General features: G+C 43.7%; 1 protein-coding gene across 8 annotated transcripts in view; it reads left to right on the top strand.

Moving 5' to 3' along the window:
- The window catches only part of DNAH10 (dynein axonemal heavy chain 10), a 183,860-nt gene that overhangs the window by 108,038 nt on the left and 58,061 nt on the right, over window positions 1–17,761 (top strand). For all 8 annotated transcript variants that reach the window (XR_005213945.1, XM_037816529.1, XM_037816528.1 and 5 more), the window contains 10 exons: window positions 593–739; window positions 1,255–1,446; window positions 2,555–2,673; window positions 4,651–4,809; window positions 7,517–7,652; window positions 8,848–8,970; window positions 10,155–10,289; window positions 10,590–10,806; window positions 14,548–14,667; window positions 15,956–16,101. Coding sequence is in view for 7 of the 8 variants with exons in the window: in XM_037816529.1 (XP_037672457.1) it covers window positions 593–739; window positions 1,255–1,446; window positions 2,555–2,673; window positions 4,651–4,809; window positions 7,517–7,652; window positions 8,848–8,970; window positions 10,155–10,289; window positions 10,590–10,806; window positions 14,548–14,667; window positions 15,956–16,101 (1,494 nt within the window). In the remaining variant the exon portion in view is untranslated. The remainder of the gene's footprint in view (window positions 1–592; window positions 740–1,254; window positions 1,447–2,554; window positions 2,674–4,650; window positions 4,810–7,516; window positions 7,653–8,847; window positions 8,971–10,154; window positions 10,290–10,589; window positions 10,807–14,547; window positions 14,668–15,955; window positions 16,102–17,761) is intronic.

Below are 17,761 nucleotides of genomic sequence, written 5' to 3'. Positions count from 1 at the left end.
GTTTTGGGGCTGGCTGCCAGCTGTCCTTGGTCCTTGGCTTTTCTGTCCCATGGTAATGCACATGGCAATGTCTTCTTTTTTCGGGGGGTTCTGCTGACTTTTGGTTTCTGCTGACTTACAGCTTCTGGCCACTCCCCATGGCTTCTCCTTCTGTGATAAATTTCCTTTGGGTGTAAGGACTTCAGCCATATTGGATTAAGGCCCACCCTCGTTGAGTTTGGGCGCAGCTTCATGAATAATCTTCAAAGGTCACACCATAGAACCAGGGGTAGGGATCTGAACATGCCTTTTGTGGGGTCGTGATTCAATCCTCAATAGGTTCCGTTCTTTACGTTCAAGGGATTAAGATCATCTCCAGTTTTTTAGGCTTGTCATCAAATTTTGGTAAGGTAAGGTCTTCTTTTAGATTAGTTCCCAGTTTGTAATAGTTAAAAACCAAGGATCCTCCCTGGTATTTCTGTAAGTTAGAGACAAGATTTGCTTATTTGTAGAGCAGCTTCATTTGAGCCCCTTTTTGTCCATTTTCTTTATATAATGATATGCTTTGCTTTCACATTATTTTATTTATGTTTTATTATCTTTTATCAAAAAGTCTCTAGCCAAAAAGATGACTGTTCTGTATAAGCTGGCCCGGGAGCAGCTCTCCAAGCAGCATCACTATGACTTTGGACTCAGGGCCCTTAAATCGGTGCTGGTGATGGCTGGTGAGCTGAAGAGGGGCTCTGCTGACCTCAAGGAGGTAGGTGCATGTGCTGGGAATTCCCAGGTTGCTCTCTTGGCTCATGTGTATAGAATAAATTCTGGAATGGAAACAGGGCACAAAATGGTACTCATTGAAAGTTTCAGGTCCTACCTGTCACTTCATTTAGTTGTCTGGCCTTAATTTGGTCTCTTACTCATTATATTGTTTTCTTCTAACTGAACTTAGCACCTCAAGGTGAAGTTCATTGCCATCACTCCAGTGCCAATGTTTATGATAATCAGCCAATCTCACAATCGTGAGATAGGGTGGAGAGGTGGGGATAAACAGAATTCTTGTGAAAGCATGGCACGAGTTTTTTTCCTCTTTGCAATAAAAGCATGTTTCCTTCACATGAGACTTACTCCAAAGCACAGCTCAGTGAATGCTGTCCTGAGCAAGAGGCTCGAGTGTTCGTGATGTTTGCCCTATTTTATATTTTCTAAGAGGATTTCCAGACTAGCATAGTGCCTTGGGAAATACCTTTGAAAACATCTGTGTTTCAATTCATCTAGGATGTGGTACTGATGCGGGCACTACGGGACATGAATCTGCCCAAGTTCGTGTTCGAAGATGTCCCTCTTTTCCTCGGTCTGATTTCCGATTTGTTTCCTGGACTAGACTGCCCCCGTGTCCGCTACCCTGATTTCAATGATGCAGTAGAACAAGTGCTGGAAGAGAATGGCTATGTCATCTTACCCATTCAGGTAGAACAGAGCTGGAAATAAGAGCTCACTTTAACTTCCTTCAACTCCCTTCAGTCATGAGATAACTTAAGTACTTTGTTTTGGGGCCCAAGCATCTAATGTTCTCCGCCCACCACACCCCTCATTTTTTTTTTTCTCTGTCAGAGTCACACTTACTAAAAAAATTAAACCAGATACTGCTGGGGTAGGATTTTGATCTTCAGAAGCCTGTAGGTTGTCTGGGTTGTTGTTAAGCCAGCATTATTCTGGAAGTATTCTGCTGAGATCAGAGTGTCCAGAGCTGCAGGGCCGGGGTGGCTCCCTCTGGACAGGCCTCCCAGGGCCTCAGGCCTGGGCAGTGGGCCATGGGTGGAAGCCATGGAGGAGAGCTCATTGTACCTCTCATGGCCCTTTTTCTCTGGAGTTAGTTGCTTAGAAAGATGTATTTTCTGTTGAGAATATAAAATGGTGCTGCCACTTTGGAAAACAGTCTGGCAGTTCCTCTAAAAGTTAAACACAGTCAGTCCATGACCCAGCAATTCCACCCTAGATACTTACCCAAGGTAAATGACAACGTCCACAAAAAACATATCCATGAACATACGTAACAGCATTATTCATAATAAGCCAACAGTAGAAACACCCCACATTTCCATCAGCTGATGAATGGATAAATAAAATATGGATGCCCATATTCAATAATGGAACATCATTCAGCCATAAAAAAGGAATGAAGTTCTGGCACATGCTACAAGACAGATGAACCTTGAAAATTTCTTTTGTTAAAGATGGCAGTCACAAAAGCCCATATAGTGTATGATTCTGTTGATATGAAATGTCTGGAATAAGCAAATCTATGGAGACAATGTAGATTAGTGTGCCAGAGGCTGGGAGATTTGGGGGATTTGGGGACTGATGGCTGAAGAGTACAGGGTTTCTTTTTGGGGTGATGAAAATGTTCTAAAATTGATTGAGGTAATGGGTGCACGACTCTGTGAACGTACTGAAAACCACTGACTTGCACGTTTTAAATGGGTGAATTATATGGAGTGTGAATTATATCTCAATAAAGCTGTTAAAAAGAAAAAACAGATGTGTTTCAACCCAGCTGCCAATGTTTGTCCGGCAGGTGGATAAAGTGGTGCAAATGTTCGAGACCATGCTTACCCGCCACACGACGATGGTGGTGGGGCCCACCGGAGGTGGCAAGTCCGTGGTCATTAACGCTCTGTGTCAGGCCCAGACCAAGTGAGTATGGCTGCCAAGGGCCCATTGCCAGGCTGTTTCACCGTGAATGGTTGGTGGCAGCATTTTCTAGTCCTGCTTTACTTTCTGGCTTCCTGGAAGGGTAAATTTGTCCTAAACGCGCTTTTAAACTCAGAGGGCCTTTACTTGCTTCATTGTTGATTTAGTTAACATATTTTAGAATGTAAAACAGTAACCTCCCTTTTGCATATCAGACTGTGGATAGGTTTATGAAATGAGAATTGCACAAAATAGCCTGTGAAGATATTTTGAAACTTGTTAGGTCATTGTTCCAGTTTGCTAATGCTGCCATTATGCAAAATACCAGAAATGGATTGGCTTTTATAAAGGGGATTTATTTGGTTACAAATTTATAGTCCTAAGTCCATAAAAGTGTCCAAATTAAGGCATCAACAAGAGGATACCTTCACTAAAGAATGGCCAATGGTGGCGAGAACATCTCTGTTAGCTGGGAAGGCACATGGCTGGCGTCTGCTGGTCCTTTGCTCCTGGGTTGCATTGCTTTCAGATTCTGATTCCAGTGGCTTTTCCCTCTAAGCATCTGGCAGTCGTCTCTCAGCTTCTCCAGGGCAAACTCTGGTCCTCATCTCTTAGCATAGCATCTCCAAGATTCCTTCTGTCTGCATCTCCAAGCATCTCTCCAAGCGTCAGCAAGCATCTGAGTCTGTGTCAGCTCTTAGTGTCTCTTAAATTCTCCAGTGACCTAATCAAGACCCACCCTGAATGGGCGGGGCTACACTTCCATGGAAATAATTTAATCAAAAGTTTCACCCACAGTTGGGTGAGTCACATCTTCACGGAAACACTCAATCAAAAGTTTCCACCCTAATCAAAAGACTAATAAATCTGCCCCCACGATACTGCATTAAAGAACATAGCTGTTCTGGGGGACATAATATATCCAAACTGGCACAGTCATAATCATTCGTTGGGTGGATTACTCCTGTAAAGTTGGCCAGGACCCATCATTGTATGGTATCGCAGTGGCCGGAAGAGAGTGTCTGCTCCCTAGATGCGTCCCAATTCTGCCGTAAGGAAAAAAGGGATCTCATGCTCATATTTAGAATAGCAAAAAGGCTGTAGTGTATTGATATGCTTATGCTGAAAATGGATTTTCTGGCTTCTCACTTCACTCCTAAGCAATAACTGTATTCCAGAATGACCTCAGTGGATGCTAATATTCCAGCACAAAAACCAAATCAAGCATTGTAATCTTTGTGACTCTGTTATTTCTAGGTAGTCTGGAAAATCCCACAATTAAGTGACTATCATTTCTTATCATTATTTCTTCACGTATTTTGTATGGCTAACAAAGAAAACCAATAGACAGTGGCTTGCTAACTGTGGGTCCAGTAGTTGTTCTGTATTTCGTTCTTTATTCTGATTAATTCATCATTAGTAATGAATCTTTTCATTATTATTACTATTATTTTTGCTAACTTTGGACTCTGACTTGTGAAATTTTTCTTTAGATCAATTACTCACATAGCATTGTGGGAATTTACAGGCATTGCAGTGGGAAATGGCCCGTCCACATGGTTTATAAAGTTGCAGCTCACAGCACAGGTTGTCCTGTAAATGCCAGGGATTGAACATTAGTTGTCCAAAGTCTTGTTACATTATCCTGGATGACGGAGTATTGTTTTCTCTGTACCAATACTGATAGTATCACAAAAGTTAGCATCTTGTTACCTTCAGAAGGCAAAGCTGTGCTTTAACTGAGGCCTCGTTTGTGTTGTGGCTGCATTTCCCGTGAATCGTGGTTTGCTTTACGTTTTCGTGTAAACATTAACGGTGAGTGGAAAGCCCAGGAGTGGGTGGGAATGGATTGCATTTTAATTGCTGGATTGACTTGGAAATATTTAGCCAGGTGCAACTCCAAATCTTCTGTAGCCCAGCTTGTTTTCCCAATGCATTTAGCCTGCCTGAACCACAGCTGAAGCCCTTCTTTTGATTTAGGCTCGGGCTGCTGACAAAGCTGTACATCCTGAACCCCAAAGCTGTTAGTGTCATAGAACTCTACGGCATTCTGGATCCCACCACCCGGGACTGGACAGATGGAGTTTTGTCAAACATCTTCAGGGAGATCAACAAGCCCACGGATAAGAAGGAGCGCAAGTGAGTAGGAAAGAACATGGTTTAATTGTTACTTAGCTAACTTTACAAATAGTGGCAAAATTAAGCATAGTACTGTAGTGTCATGCCTGGACTCAAGCAGGCTTGGATTCAAACCCTGGAGGCTCTGCTTTCGATGGGCCAGGTACCCTTCTCAATGCTTTTGTATGTATTTCTGTGTCGGCCTCCTCAGCAGCCCTGCGTGGCAGATACTGTGATCATCCCCATCTTGCCACCGAGGAAACCAAGTCCTAGAGAAGTTAAGAAACTTGCCCCAGGGCCAGTGATTTGAACTTGGGCTTCCCGACTCTGAGCCCTCAATCGCAGCTGCCAGGCCAGGCTGCCTGTGGCCATGCTGCCCTACAAGGGAAGTCAAGGACAGGAAGCCAAGTGTCGTGGACAGTGCCGGAAGGCCTTCCTGAGCTGCAGCGTTCCAGTAAATGTGGCTGACGATGCTTGCTCCTCCCCACTGGTGAGGGGCAAGTGATGCCTAGTGTGGCGATGCTCCGTAGGGTGCTCTATCTGTCATGGTTCTTCAGAGAACCAGCACCTGTTGCTTGTAAGGAATTGGATCACGAGGTGGTGGGACAGGCAAGTCTGAAGCCCACAGGGGAGGCTGGCAGGTTAGAAGCTCAGGTAGGAGATGATGCTGCAGTGTTGAGGCAGAATTGCTTCTTCTCCAGGAAACCTGAGTTTTTTTCTCTGTAGGCCATTCAAGTGATTGGAAGGGGTCCACCCACATTATTTAGGGAATCCCATTTATTTTAAGTCAACTGGTTGTAAATGTTAACCTCATCTGTGAAATACACAATGTCCCCTGGAGTAGTGTCTGAACACTTAATGGAGTGCTGTAGCCGAGCCAAGTTGAAACATAAAATTAATCATCACAGATTCTGTTAGGAAAAAGCCTTTTTCCCAATGTTAGTGTTTTCTATAATGCCTCATATAAATGCAGTAGGAATCTTGATTTTACTTTCTAGTCAAATCCTATTAAGAAGTCAGGATTGGAATAAAAAAACCTCTTAAATAACAAGAGTCTCAAGTCCCAACTGATGGCTTTTAAAGCAGCCTCCCTTTAGCAGTCCTCACCTGGTTCTGGATTCATTGTGTTCAGTTGTCCCATCCTATTGGCCTCCTTGAACCTGGAGCAGTTCCTTAGACTTTCCTAACCTTCCTTGGTGTTGATGTTTTGGAAGCATCTAGGCCAGATGTGTTACATAATGGCCTCAGGTGGGACTTGTCTGATTCTTCCCCAGGATTAGATTTTGGATATGCATCTTTGTCAGGAATCTCACAGAAGTGTTCTGGTGGCCTCGCTGCAGCTTATCAGAGGCTCATGACATGATATTGGTTTGCCCTGCTATTAATGAGGTTGACTTTGCTCATCTACTTCAAGTGTCTTCTATTTTTCCCTCTGCAGTTAACATGCAGTCTGGGGGGAGAGACCCTAAGACGATGTAAATATCCTGTCTCTCATCAAAGTGGTTATGGCATCTGTTGATGATAGCCTGAGTCTCCTGTTCCTGGGATAGTTATGAAATGGAGATTTTCTGTTGGGACAATTGGTGACCTTTGAGTATGTCTGTGTTTTAGTTAACAGTGTGCTGATGTTAAATTTCTTGAATGTGATCATTGTACTCCAGTTATGTAGGAGAAGGTGCTTGTTCTTAGGAAATACATGCTGAAGTATTTAGGAATAAGGGTGTATTATGTCTGAAACTTAATGTCAAACGATTCAGAGATAGAAAGTGAGCATGTACAAATGTGGCCAAAAAAAGGTAACAATTAGAGAATCTCAGTGAGGAATATACAGAGTTTTTTTTTTGTTCTGTTCCTGTTACTCTGTAAGTTTTAAGTTATCTAAAACTAAAAAGTTAAAAAGAAAAACATATTGAAAGAAAACAAACCAAAATGTTAACACTAAAAAAACCCACCTACTTATATCAGTGAATTAAACGGAAGGAATGTCAGACCACCGTTCCAACACAATCAAAGAATATCATCGGTCCTTTGCATGTGATCTTTGCTGTGGTGGGAACCATCATAGCATCATAATTGAAGTGTCACAGTAGCTTGAACATCTGAGGCTGTGGAGCCAACGTAGAACTGCAGCCAGGACAGATGGTGTGTAAACCAGGGCTTGTATACTCAGATGCTTCCAGGGCCCAGCAGGGAACTGAAATAAGTGAAGTGGTCCAGGTTATTTGGACATATGAAATGCTTCTCTTTCCTCTTAACTATACTATAAGAAAAACCGGAGAGATCCAGAGTGATCACCAGAGTAACCAAAACCCATGATAAATAGCAATTGATGCACAGCCTCAGATTCAAGAAAAGGACGGAAGGTTTGGGGTGGACTGTGACTCTCTGGAGAGTGCACCCTGTCACCCTTGGGCAGCTACTACTCAACTTCAGCAGATAGTTCTCATGCCAGAAATGCAGGTCTGTGTTGTCAGACCTTCCAGTTTGCCAGAGAAACAGGAAATCCAGATTTTTGTGTGTGATGTTTCTTGATTCTTAAATGTAGGTGACTAATTCAAACTGTTATCATGCACCCTGTGGTCCTGGCTGGGGACCAGGTAGGGTGCTCTGTCTCAGGTCCCGGCTAGAGAGCCCTGAGAACATATGTTGAGCGCTCATGGGCAGGCCACCGCGAGTCCCATCCTTGGCAGCTCTCAGGGTCCATGGCGCCTTTCTTTGGTTAACACAGGTACATCTTATTTGATGGTGATGTGGATGCCCTGTGGGTGGAGAACATGAATTCTGTGATGGACGACAACAAGCTGTTGACATTGGCCAATGGGGAGCGCATTCGGCTTCAAGCACACTGTGCTCTGCTCTTTGAGGCAAGTAGCGATGAGAAATAATTTTGAGCACAGATCTTTCTTTTAATTTAAATTTTAAATGTTTATTAAAGTAGTAATAAATACAGACGATTAAAAAAAAACCATCAGAAGAGTTTATGATGTATATCCCTTTGCTCTCCACGTGCTTGCCCAACCCCTCTCTCCCATACCACAGAGGCAACTACTTTTCACTCGAGTTTTTTTCTTCTGTATCTGCAAGTAAATGCTCAGCGTGTTCTTTCTTCCTTTATCAAGTTTACACATTGTCCATTATCTGACTGCTGTGAGAGGTGGATTCATCTACACCACCAGCCCACCCCCCTTCCTCCTGATAGTCTATAGCTCAGTCAGTAAACACTAGCTATGTTATTATGAATATGGAAATATTATTTCCTGCAGAGCCATCAAGTGCACTATGATTATGTTTACTGCCTTCTAGAGTCATTTGCTTTTCCTGGAGTTTCTAATTACCTTCTTTTTTCTCTTGCACTATTTGCCTTTATCTTATTCTCATTTCTCTTTTCAAACTTTCTATCATATCAGGTGTTCTGTTGATCCCCATTCTCCAGGGCCCTCTATCCCCTGCTTAATACAGACTGCTTGTCCTCTGGGCACGTCTCACTCCTGTGACCCTGGGAGTTTCTTTTCAGACTAGCTTAAGATTTTAATGCATTTCTGGGCCTGAAAAGTTTGTCTCTGAAGCCACAGTGCATGAGGATTTATGCATACCATTACCTGATTGGCTAACTGAAATGTATCTCTTTTTTTCCACACACACAGAGATAGGTGAGTTAACATTTCTGGCTTAGATGCTTACTTACTAAGTTTTATATTATCTGATCTCAACTATGTTAAAAAATATAGAGGAAAAAACTCCCAAACAGTGTTTGTGTCTGTGTGGCAGAATTTTTGATACTTTATTTTCTTCTTTATGCTTTTCCAGCTATTCTACAAAGTACTAACTTTTCATTAATTATATTAAGAGAAAAATTTAAAAGGTTTTTTGTCATAAGTGCATAATCTCCCCATCACAGATTTAAGTCCTCAATTTGAAGCCCTTTCATGAAAGCGGTGTTAATATGGGTATGACCTGGGTTTTACCTGGTTGTGAAAACTTTACACATGAAATGGCCCTTATACATGGAGTCCAGTTGTTTATAGTTGTAAACATGACTAATTTTCTTTATTTCCCCAGGTTGGAGATTTACAGTATGCCTCCCCTGCAACTGTATCTCGATGTGGAATGGTTTATGTGGATCCTAAAAATTTGAAATATGAACCATACTGGAAAAAATGGGTTAACCAAATACCAAACAAGGTGAAAATTATTTCTAAAATGAGCCTAAAGCTATTGTGACTAGTTGGATAAACATAATTCAGAGGGATATCTGTAGTTGAAAGCCATGACCTTGATCTTGACCTGCTGAGGACCCTGAACATATCAACACTATTAACAAATTGAATGAAAACATGGAAGTTTTATATGTTTATTAGATATCCAGATAAATCACAGCTTGTGGGATAGGTAATAATTTTGATGGTCTAGCAAACTTAGTAAAGGAGAAGATAGTAAGTACTTTACGCTTTGTGGGGCATGCAGTTTCTTTTGCAATTAATCAATTAGGCCATTGTAGCACCAAAGCAGCCATAGACCATATGTAAATGAGTGGGCATGGATGTGTGCCAATAAAGCTTTATTTACAAAACAAGTGGTGGGCCAGATTTGGCTCACGGCTTGTAGTTTGCCAACCCCTGGTCCAGACAAGCCCAGCTATTGAGAGACATGTCTCTAGAAGGTACCTACCGTATGCACTTCACTTAACTGGATGGGTGCAGTGTGTAAAGGACCTAGCCTGTTGGATAACTGAGGTCTGATAGTTTCAGTTGACCTGAAACCATGTGACACATCACATGGTTGCTCAGAAGTGTGTATTTTCTCAAGGAGAGGCTTGATTGATAGTCCCCTGTGCAGGATGGTGACCTGATCACATCCAGGGCACTCTGCCTGTGTTTGTGGGGAATTGGAAGCCAGAACCCAATTACCCCAGAGAAGAGGAGACCCAGGGAAACATGATGGGACTATTTGAGGCACTGTCCTATGCGAGAGGGATTGTTAATCCCTGCTGGTCCTGAGTGCCTTGATAGGGAGAGGGGCCTTCCACTAGTTCATACTCTGCTCAATGACTTGGCAATGTCACTTGAATGCAAAAATAATTAGCCCCTTTTCTGTCAAGTTGGATCCGTTATCTACCTCTCTCCCTTTCAGGGTTGTGGGGTAGGCTCTGTGACAATGAAATGGAATGTTTCATAATGAAATTAAAGTATACTATATAAGACAAATCTCCCTATAGAGATAAGGCATTGTTACCAGGGCTTACTCACCTGCCAAATTTATCATTCATTAGAAGGTTCTCACCTCTCTTTTGACAAGCAAGACTTCCCACTAGCTTCCATTTAGTAAAAGAGCCCTTGCAATTGCTTTGGAATTTTGATTTTTTATAGATGGAGCAAGGCGATTTACAGCGTCTCTTTGGGAAATATGTGCCCTATCTCATTGATGTGATAGTGGAAGGGATAGTGGATGGAAGACAAGGAGAGAAATTGAAGACTATTGTTCCACAGACTGAGCTAAATATGGTATGAAACAATCACTATTGTTAGCAAAAAGAAAAAATTTCCCCAAAGATAGACCCACTGTGGGCTTCTACGGGAAGCAAAGATGCCATATGGGTAGACTGAAACCTTGCTGGTTACTGTCAAGAAGATGCAGTGTTTCCCTTCATGACAGTGGGCAAGACAAGATGCAGGGCTCCATCTGTCAGGACCAATACAATGTGTCACACGACCCTGTCCCTCTGCAATCCCAGGGTTTATTACTGGAACTGACCCCGTGAGGGTGGAAAATACGGGCTGAACAGGTATTTTCCTGTGAACCAGGTAACCCAGCTGACCAAGATGTTGGATGCATTGCTAGAAGGAGAAATAGAGGATCCCGATCTCCTGGAGTGCTTCTTCCTAGAGGCTCTTTACTGCTCTCTGGGGGCCTCCCTGCTCGAGGACGGAAGGATTAAATTTGATGAATGTATTAAACGTCTTGCTTCACTGCCTACTACTGATACGGAAGGGGTTTGGGCCAGTCCTGGGAAGTTACCAGGTAGGACCTGAGTGTACCCTGTTTTCTTGCTCAGACTTTTTTTGGTTAGGCTTTTGATGGAAGTGCCCCTGCTTTCCCATATTTATGACTTGATGGGTTTTCCAGATTTGTGCTTTGTGCGGTAGAGAAACATATCTAAAGGTCAGAGCTGCTGGTGGCCCCATCAGGAGAAGTTTAAATGTGTGAACTGCTGCAGAAGCCCAAGCCCTGGGCAGGGCCTTTCTTGAAGTGTCTAAACTTTTTTTCACCTGACATAAGCAGTTGCTTCCTTTTCTCTGCTTGAGCTCTTTAAACCTTTTACATTCTGTAGACTTTTGGAGTTTCTTCTCCTTTGGGCTTCTCTGTTTGTTAGTTTTTTAAATCACTGCTCTGAAGTCTCGTAATTTAATTTGTCAGCTATAGTTCTGAGTAGACTATTTGCACAGTAGACTATCAAGTCTGGATTTGTAGATCATTCATAGGAAACCATCGTATTAAGGTTTTAAGTTTTTCCACACAGAAAAGGTACATTCTCAAGTGACTATACACAATGAAAAATATATATTCTTAAAGGAATATAGATAATCTTAGGATCCCTTTTTCATCTCTTACTGATAATTGGCAGGTAGACAAGTTTGTAAGCTGTAGTCGACATTCATTACCTGGGGTGTTCTTTTGAAAGACCAAAATAGAAGGATCTCTGATCTTTCTAATGGAGACTCACTGAGCAAAGAAAACATATTTGTAAAGGCTCTGCTGTTTTTGGTGGCAGTCTGACTGTTCTCTTCCAGCATCTGAAACCTCCTTTGAGGGTGTGCTTCCCAGATGGGTACTCCACCCTGACTACATGTCATCTGTAAACCGCTCACTTGGAGACAGTGTTGGCTCCATTGCCTGTCTTGTCGTTAACTCTCATTTTCTCACTCTCGAATCTTGGGGACCTGAATGGCCCTGTAGACAGCCCGTTCCCAGACACCTTCTCCTGCACGTTACTTCAGCAACCCAGTCCCTTACCACACCCTGAACCCTAACATCCCCTGACACTGTTCTGTCTCTGTAGTCATAAGTTCTGCCTCCACACTGCCTCCAATCTGCCTCTCCTCTCACCACCTTTGTTCTACTGTGACCTCATGGGGACTGCCTTCTCAGTCCCTTAACTTTCTTCCTATCAGCTTCTGAACTCCCAACCACCATGGCTCCTTCCTTTCGTCTTTGCTTCCTTTGCAGGTGGCCCATCACTTCAACCACTTTGTCCAAACTCCCCAACACCCTTGCCTAATTGTCTTTCTGTTGAATCCTTCCAAGAAAATCCCAAATCAGCTTCTCTGCCTCTCCAGGGATTGATGGCTATTGAGAAACCTATACAACCATGAAGACTGGTACCTCCACAAATTCAGTCTCTAACTTGAACCGGACCCTTCCTCCCTGCCACCTCACAGTGTGTATGTGCTCCTAAGTGGCTCTCTCCTGTCTCAACAGGGCATTTACTTTCTTTCTCCCCTAAATTTCACCCCACCACCTCTCTTCTTATTTCGACAGGGAAATCAGAACCATCAGATAGAAATAGCTCCCTTTCTCAGCTGTCAAACCTGCAGAGTCAGTTGCCCCAGCTCCCATCTTCTTTCTCCTTTGCCGTTGGAAGAGGAGGAAGCCCCCTCCTGGCCAAGGCAAATCTGCCCCTGTGCTTTGAAGTCTATCCCTTCATGCCTTCTCAGCCTCCGGGCGCCACTGGTTTTCTCCTCTCATATCTTCATTCTCTCCGTCTCTACCATTTCTACCCTTCTACCTTGAGACATGCTCAAGTAAATCTTCCCTAATTCTACCCTCTCTAGACCTCCTCTCTGCCTCTTCTTTTTTAAAGCCAAGCTTCTTAGGTTGTTGTCTGCCAGCCATTTCTTCTCTCTCCTATCCCATCCACTTCTTAGTGAGTTACCATCCTTCTCCTTTCCCCACAGCTCCACCACAGCTGCTCCACCTGGCATACCCACTGCCTCCTTGTTGTCACATCAGATGGTCCTGCTCAGTCCTTTTCTCATCCTGGCCCCGACATTGGATATGGTTAGCCTCTTCCTACCTTCTTGAAACATTCTTCCTCCACCCTTCTAGCCACTCCGCTGAAGTCTCCTTTGTCAATTCCTCTTCTTTTGTCTGTCCAAATCAGGACTGGGCCCTAGATCCTGTTTCCACTCTTCATGCCTGTTCTGCGCTTCTCCATCATGCCCACAGCATCTGGTTTCCAGGCTCCCTCTTATCTGAGCCTTCTCTTGGGTTCCCTAGCTCAGTTTCTCTTTACATATATATATATGTAGGTATGTATTTTTAACAGAGGTGACCTTGACACTTGGTTCATACCCCAACCCATCCTTTCAATCTCCTCAACTCTACCCCCTAAGTATCTCTTGAGTTCTTCATTTCTCCTCATCTCTACTGTTCATATCTTCTCTACCCTTCTCTACAAGGCAGGATCCTCACTAGTGGGCCTTTCTATCTCTAACCTTCTTCAAATCCATTTCCTATTATGGCTATCTCTGTCAGTGCAAATCTGATCATATTTCCTCTGCTTTAACCCCTCAGTGTCTCCCCAGCATCTTTAGGGTGGAGAACAAACACCTGAAGTGGCTTACAGGCTCTCATGACATAGTCCTCACACTTTTCTAGCTTCCTTCCCCCACTTAACTCATCTCAGTGCCTTCAATCCTCCCTGCACCCAGTTGCGTCCAAGTCTTCCCTCATGCTCGATTCTTCTCTCGTGTCTCTTTGCTGCCCTCGCTTCTCTTGGATCAGGATTATCCATCCTTCAGGTATCAGTTTGGATGGTATTTCCTTTGGGAAACCTTCTGTGTTAGTTTCCTGTGGCTTCCCTATCAAAGTACCACAAATGGGGTTACTTAAACAACAGAAATTTATTCTCTTACTGTTCTGGGGGTTAAAAGTTCGAAATCAAGCTGTTAGCAGGGTCAGCCTCCTCCAAAAGCTCCAGGGCAGGATCCTTCTTTGTCCTTTCTGGTCTCTGGTGGCTCCTGGTACTCTGTGGCATTCCTTGGCTTGTGGCTACATCTTCACATGACCTTTCTCTCTGTATGTGTGTCTCTGTGTGTCTCTCCTCTTCTTATAAGGACACTAGTCATATTGAATTTAGGGCCTGCCCCACTCCAGTGTGACCTCATCTGAACCTAATTGATTCCATCTGCAAAGACCCTATTTCCAAATAAGGTCACATTCTGAGGTTCTGAATGGATGTGAGATTTTGGGAAATGCTATTCAACCCACTACATCTTTCTTGCAGTGGTGGCTCCAAAATGTTTGTATTGGTGGGGTGTAAGGCTGGTAGTCTGGACTTGTCATAAAGGTGGGTTTGCATAGCACCCCTATGTTGGAGAAAATGTCTCATGTTCATGGTAAGGAAGAGTGTGGGTAGAAGGTGGTGATGGAGATTATGGGAAGGGCTCATCAGATCCTTTTCCCTGCTCCATCTGTGTTCGATGCCTAAGTTGGCCACCCTTTGTTCTTGGGCTTAGCCTGTCACAAAACTTAGCACTCTGCATTAAAATCACCAGTTTACTTGCCTCTACCCACCCCCACTCAACCCACCAACGACTGTAGGGTCAGGGCACTTACTGTTGTGTTCCCAACCCAGGGAAGGCGCTCAGTAAGGATCTGTCCAGTGAACGAGTAGCATTAGTTCATTTCAGACAGGTGCCAGCACTGCTTCTGTACTTCTGCATCCATGACCAAAATGAAACAGACCATTATTTACTACAGGTCACCTTCCAACATTGTATGACTTTCATTTTGATCCCAAGCTGAGGCAGTGGGTCCCATGGAATATATTAGTTCCAGAGTATATCCATGCTTTTGAGAGGAAATTCATTGACATCCTGGGTAAGTGAGAACCAACGCCCTGTTCCTTGATTTAAGGGTTTTCTATTCTTGTTCAGTGAGAAAGCGGGAACCATCACATGGCCTCTCCCATATGCTGAGTTGCACCCACAGTGCCAGTTGAGTGAAATTGAGGAGCATGAGCTGTAGGCCTTGCCAGAGGGGAGGCACTTGGTCCCTTTTCTGTGATACTGACTCTGTGCATCTTCAGATGTCTACGATGCTCAGCTCTCTCCCCAGGCAGGCTGAGACTGGCTGCTGGGCTGAGGGGTGCCACTTTGCTTTCCCACATTTCTACGGGCTCTCTTTGGGCCACAGCTGGCTGGGCATGGGAAGGAACAAAGAGGAACAAGGCAGCGTTTTGTAAAAGGCACTGCCTTAGAAGTCATGTTCTGTGGATGATTGGATATTGAGCCATATTTTAAATGTACCCCTTTGGCCATTTGGATGAATTGTAGACTGGGTAATTTCACACAGGTGTCTTAAAGAGTGAGCCAGCTGGCTCATAGGAACCAATCAGGATGAAAAACTTTGTGGTTATACACACTCATTAGAGGAAGTTGTGGTCAGGAAGCCACATCCTGCAGGTATGCGAGCGATGTAATCAAGGGAGAAGTTGAACTTTTAATGTCCTGAATATCGGGATAGAAATTAAAAACAGGTTGGATGTGCTAAACTGGTTGGATGATGGTGATGATAAATGTATCAAACTCCTCAAATTATAACTTAAAATAGCTGAATTTTGTGGTATGTAAGTTATACCTCATGAAGCTATTAAAAATGATCAGTTTTTGTGTGATTGTGAAAATTTTGTGGCTCCCACTCCCTTTATACAGTGAATGGACAGTTGAATAGAAAAATGAGGATAAAAAGTAAATGAATAATAGAGAGAGATGGGGGGTATGGGATGTTTTGGGTGTTCTTTTTCACTTTTAACTTTTATTCTTACTCTTTTGTGTGTGTGGTAATGAAAATGTTCAAAACGTGATTGTGGTGATGGATGCACAACTATGTAATGGTACTGTGAACAATTGCTTGAACATTGTGGATGATTGTATAGTGTGTGACTATATCTCAAAAAAATTGAATTAAAAAATAAATTATATATTTTTCTAAAAAAAAAAAATGATTGGTTTGGGTAAGGAAGTTCTCCTAAGAAGATTTTACCCATAGATACATGTTCAGGGTCACTTCTTGGCTTTTTATGGATTGTGTGAAACTCCAGGTTGTGGAATGCTTTCCCTCCTTGGAGCTGCTGTGATGCTCCCACTCTTAATATATTTTTTATTAGTTCATACAGTGGATACAACCCGCACAACCTGGATGTTGGAACACATGGTTAAAATTAAGCACCCTGTTATTTTGGTTGGTGAATCCGGCACCTCTAAGACAGCCACTACCCAGAAGTTCCTCAAAAGCTTGAATAAAGAGACTAATGTAAGTCATTATTTGTATTAGTTATTGACTGCTGCATAACAGATCTCCCCCAAACTTAGTGGCTTAACACAACCAACACCTACTATCCCACCATTTCTGTGGGTCAAGAATCCAGGAGTGTTGTAGCAAGTGGACCTGGCTTGGGTCTCTCATGAGGTTGCAGCCAAGCTACTGCCAGGGCTGTCGTCATGTGAAGCGTTGTCTGGGGCTGGAGGGTTGGCGTTCAAGATGGCTGTTGGCTGGCGGCCTCGGCCCCTCACCCTGTGGACTTCTCTAAGGGCTGCTGGAGTATCCTCAGGACACGGCAGCTGATTCCCTCAGGGAGAACGTCCAAGGTAGAAAGCAAAGCAGAGCCACAGTGTCTTTTTGACCTAGCTGGAGTAGTCGCATAGCAGCCCTTCTGCAATATTCCATTGGTGTCTGGTGATCCTCGTGGAGACTCTCAAATTATTAACCAGCATTTCATGGTTTCTAAAACCTTTTTACATTCAGGTACTGTTCTTGAGGGTTGAGCAGTCAGTGGGGGTAACAAATGTGAAGTGAATATATGAACTATGATGGTGCAGGTGTGCTTGGGATGCCCCAAGGACTTAGGAAGGAGGGGGTCTGTTCTGGCTCAGAGTTCTCCTGCTCAACACTTTACCTCTTCTGGCTTGGAGAATTTTTTTATTTATCATTTATAACTGAGTGAAGACTATGTCCTCCACGTAGGTTCCTGTGACTTTTAGGAGGTCCAGCTGTTATATACTTGACCTAAATCTACTCACTGACTCAGTTTTCTGACTTCATTAGCGCCTCCTCATTATTTAAGTTTCTGAATCCTCTTTTGGCCTTCTGGAACCTCAGAGGGGAGAAATTTTTCCCTCCTCTTTCCCCCTGATTCTTTTACTTAGACTTGTGCTTCTTCCATTCCCAGTAGCTCAGGCAGCAAAGAGGCTCCAGGAACCCATGTGCCTCACTGGGGCAGGGGTGGTCAGCCGGGCTCTTATTTGGGCATCATAAGAGATGTGGGCTGGACCAGGCCAGGCTGCATGTGATGATCCAGCTCACTCACACACTGGCACATGCAAACATGGTTTACTTAGTGCTTTTGTTTCCTAGCTGCTAAAACAGATACCATACAGTGAGTTAGTTAAACAACAGGAATTTATTGGCTCACAGTTTCAGAGGCTAGAAGTCTTGCCTCCTCCTGGGATGGGTGTCTTCTTTGGGGTTCCTTGGCTTTCCTGTCACATGGCAGTGTGCATGGCGGCATATTCTTCTTTCTGCTCTGGGTTCCATTAACTTCTTGTTCCTGGCTGCTCCCCATGGCTTCTCTCCATCTGACTTTCATTCTGCTTACAAAGAACTCCGGTAATCCAGATTAAAGCCCAGCTTGGCTCAGGTGGGACACAATTTATCTGAAGTATCATCTTAAAGAGATCTTATTTACAGTGGGTCCACACCCACCAAGATGTGGACCAAGACCGAGAACATGTCCAACCCAAGGTTCGTGATTCAATCCCCCACCTTAGCTTTAAGGATGTCAGTGTAGCAGGCACAGAAGGGATGTTTATAGCCAGAGGAACCTGCAAGTTTGCAGAGTCGGGCAAAAGGAAGCCACGTTCAGAAGCACCCTCCACGGGGACCCTGAGGTGGGTGCCCCACTGGGACACGTGCG

The sequence above is a fragment of the Choloepus didactylus genome, chromosome 23 (genome assembly GCF_015220235.1).
Source record: "Choloepus didactylus isolate mChoDid1 chromosome 23, mChoDid1.pri, whole genome shotgun sequence".
In the NCBI taxonomy this organism is placed as follows: domain Eukaryota; kingdom Metazoa; phylum Chordata; class Mammalia; order Pilosa; family Megalonychidae; genus Choloepus; species Choloepus didactylus.
Note: the sequence above shows the minus strand (reverse complement) of the source record. Positions and strands in the feature narration are given on the sequence as shown.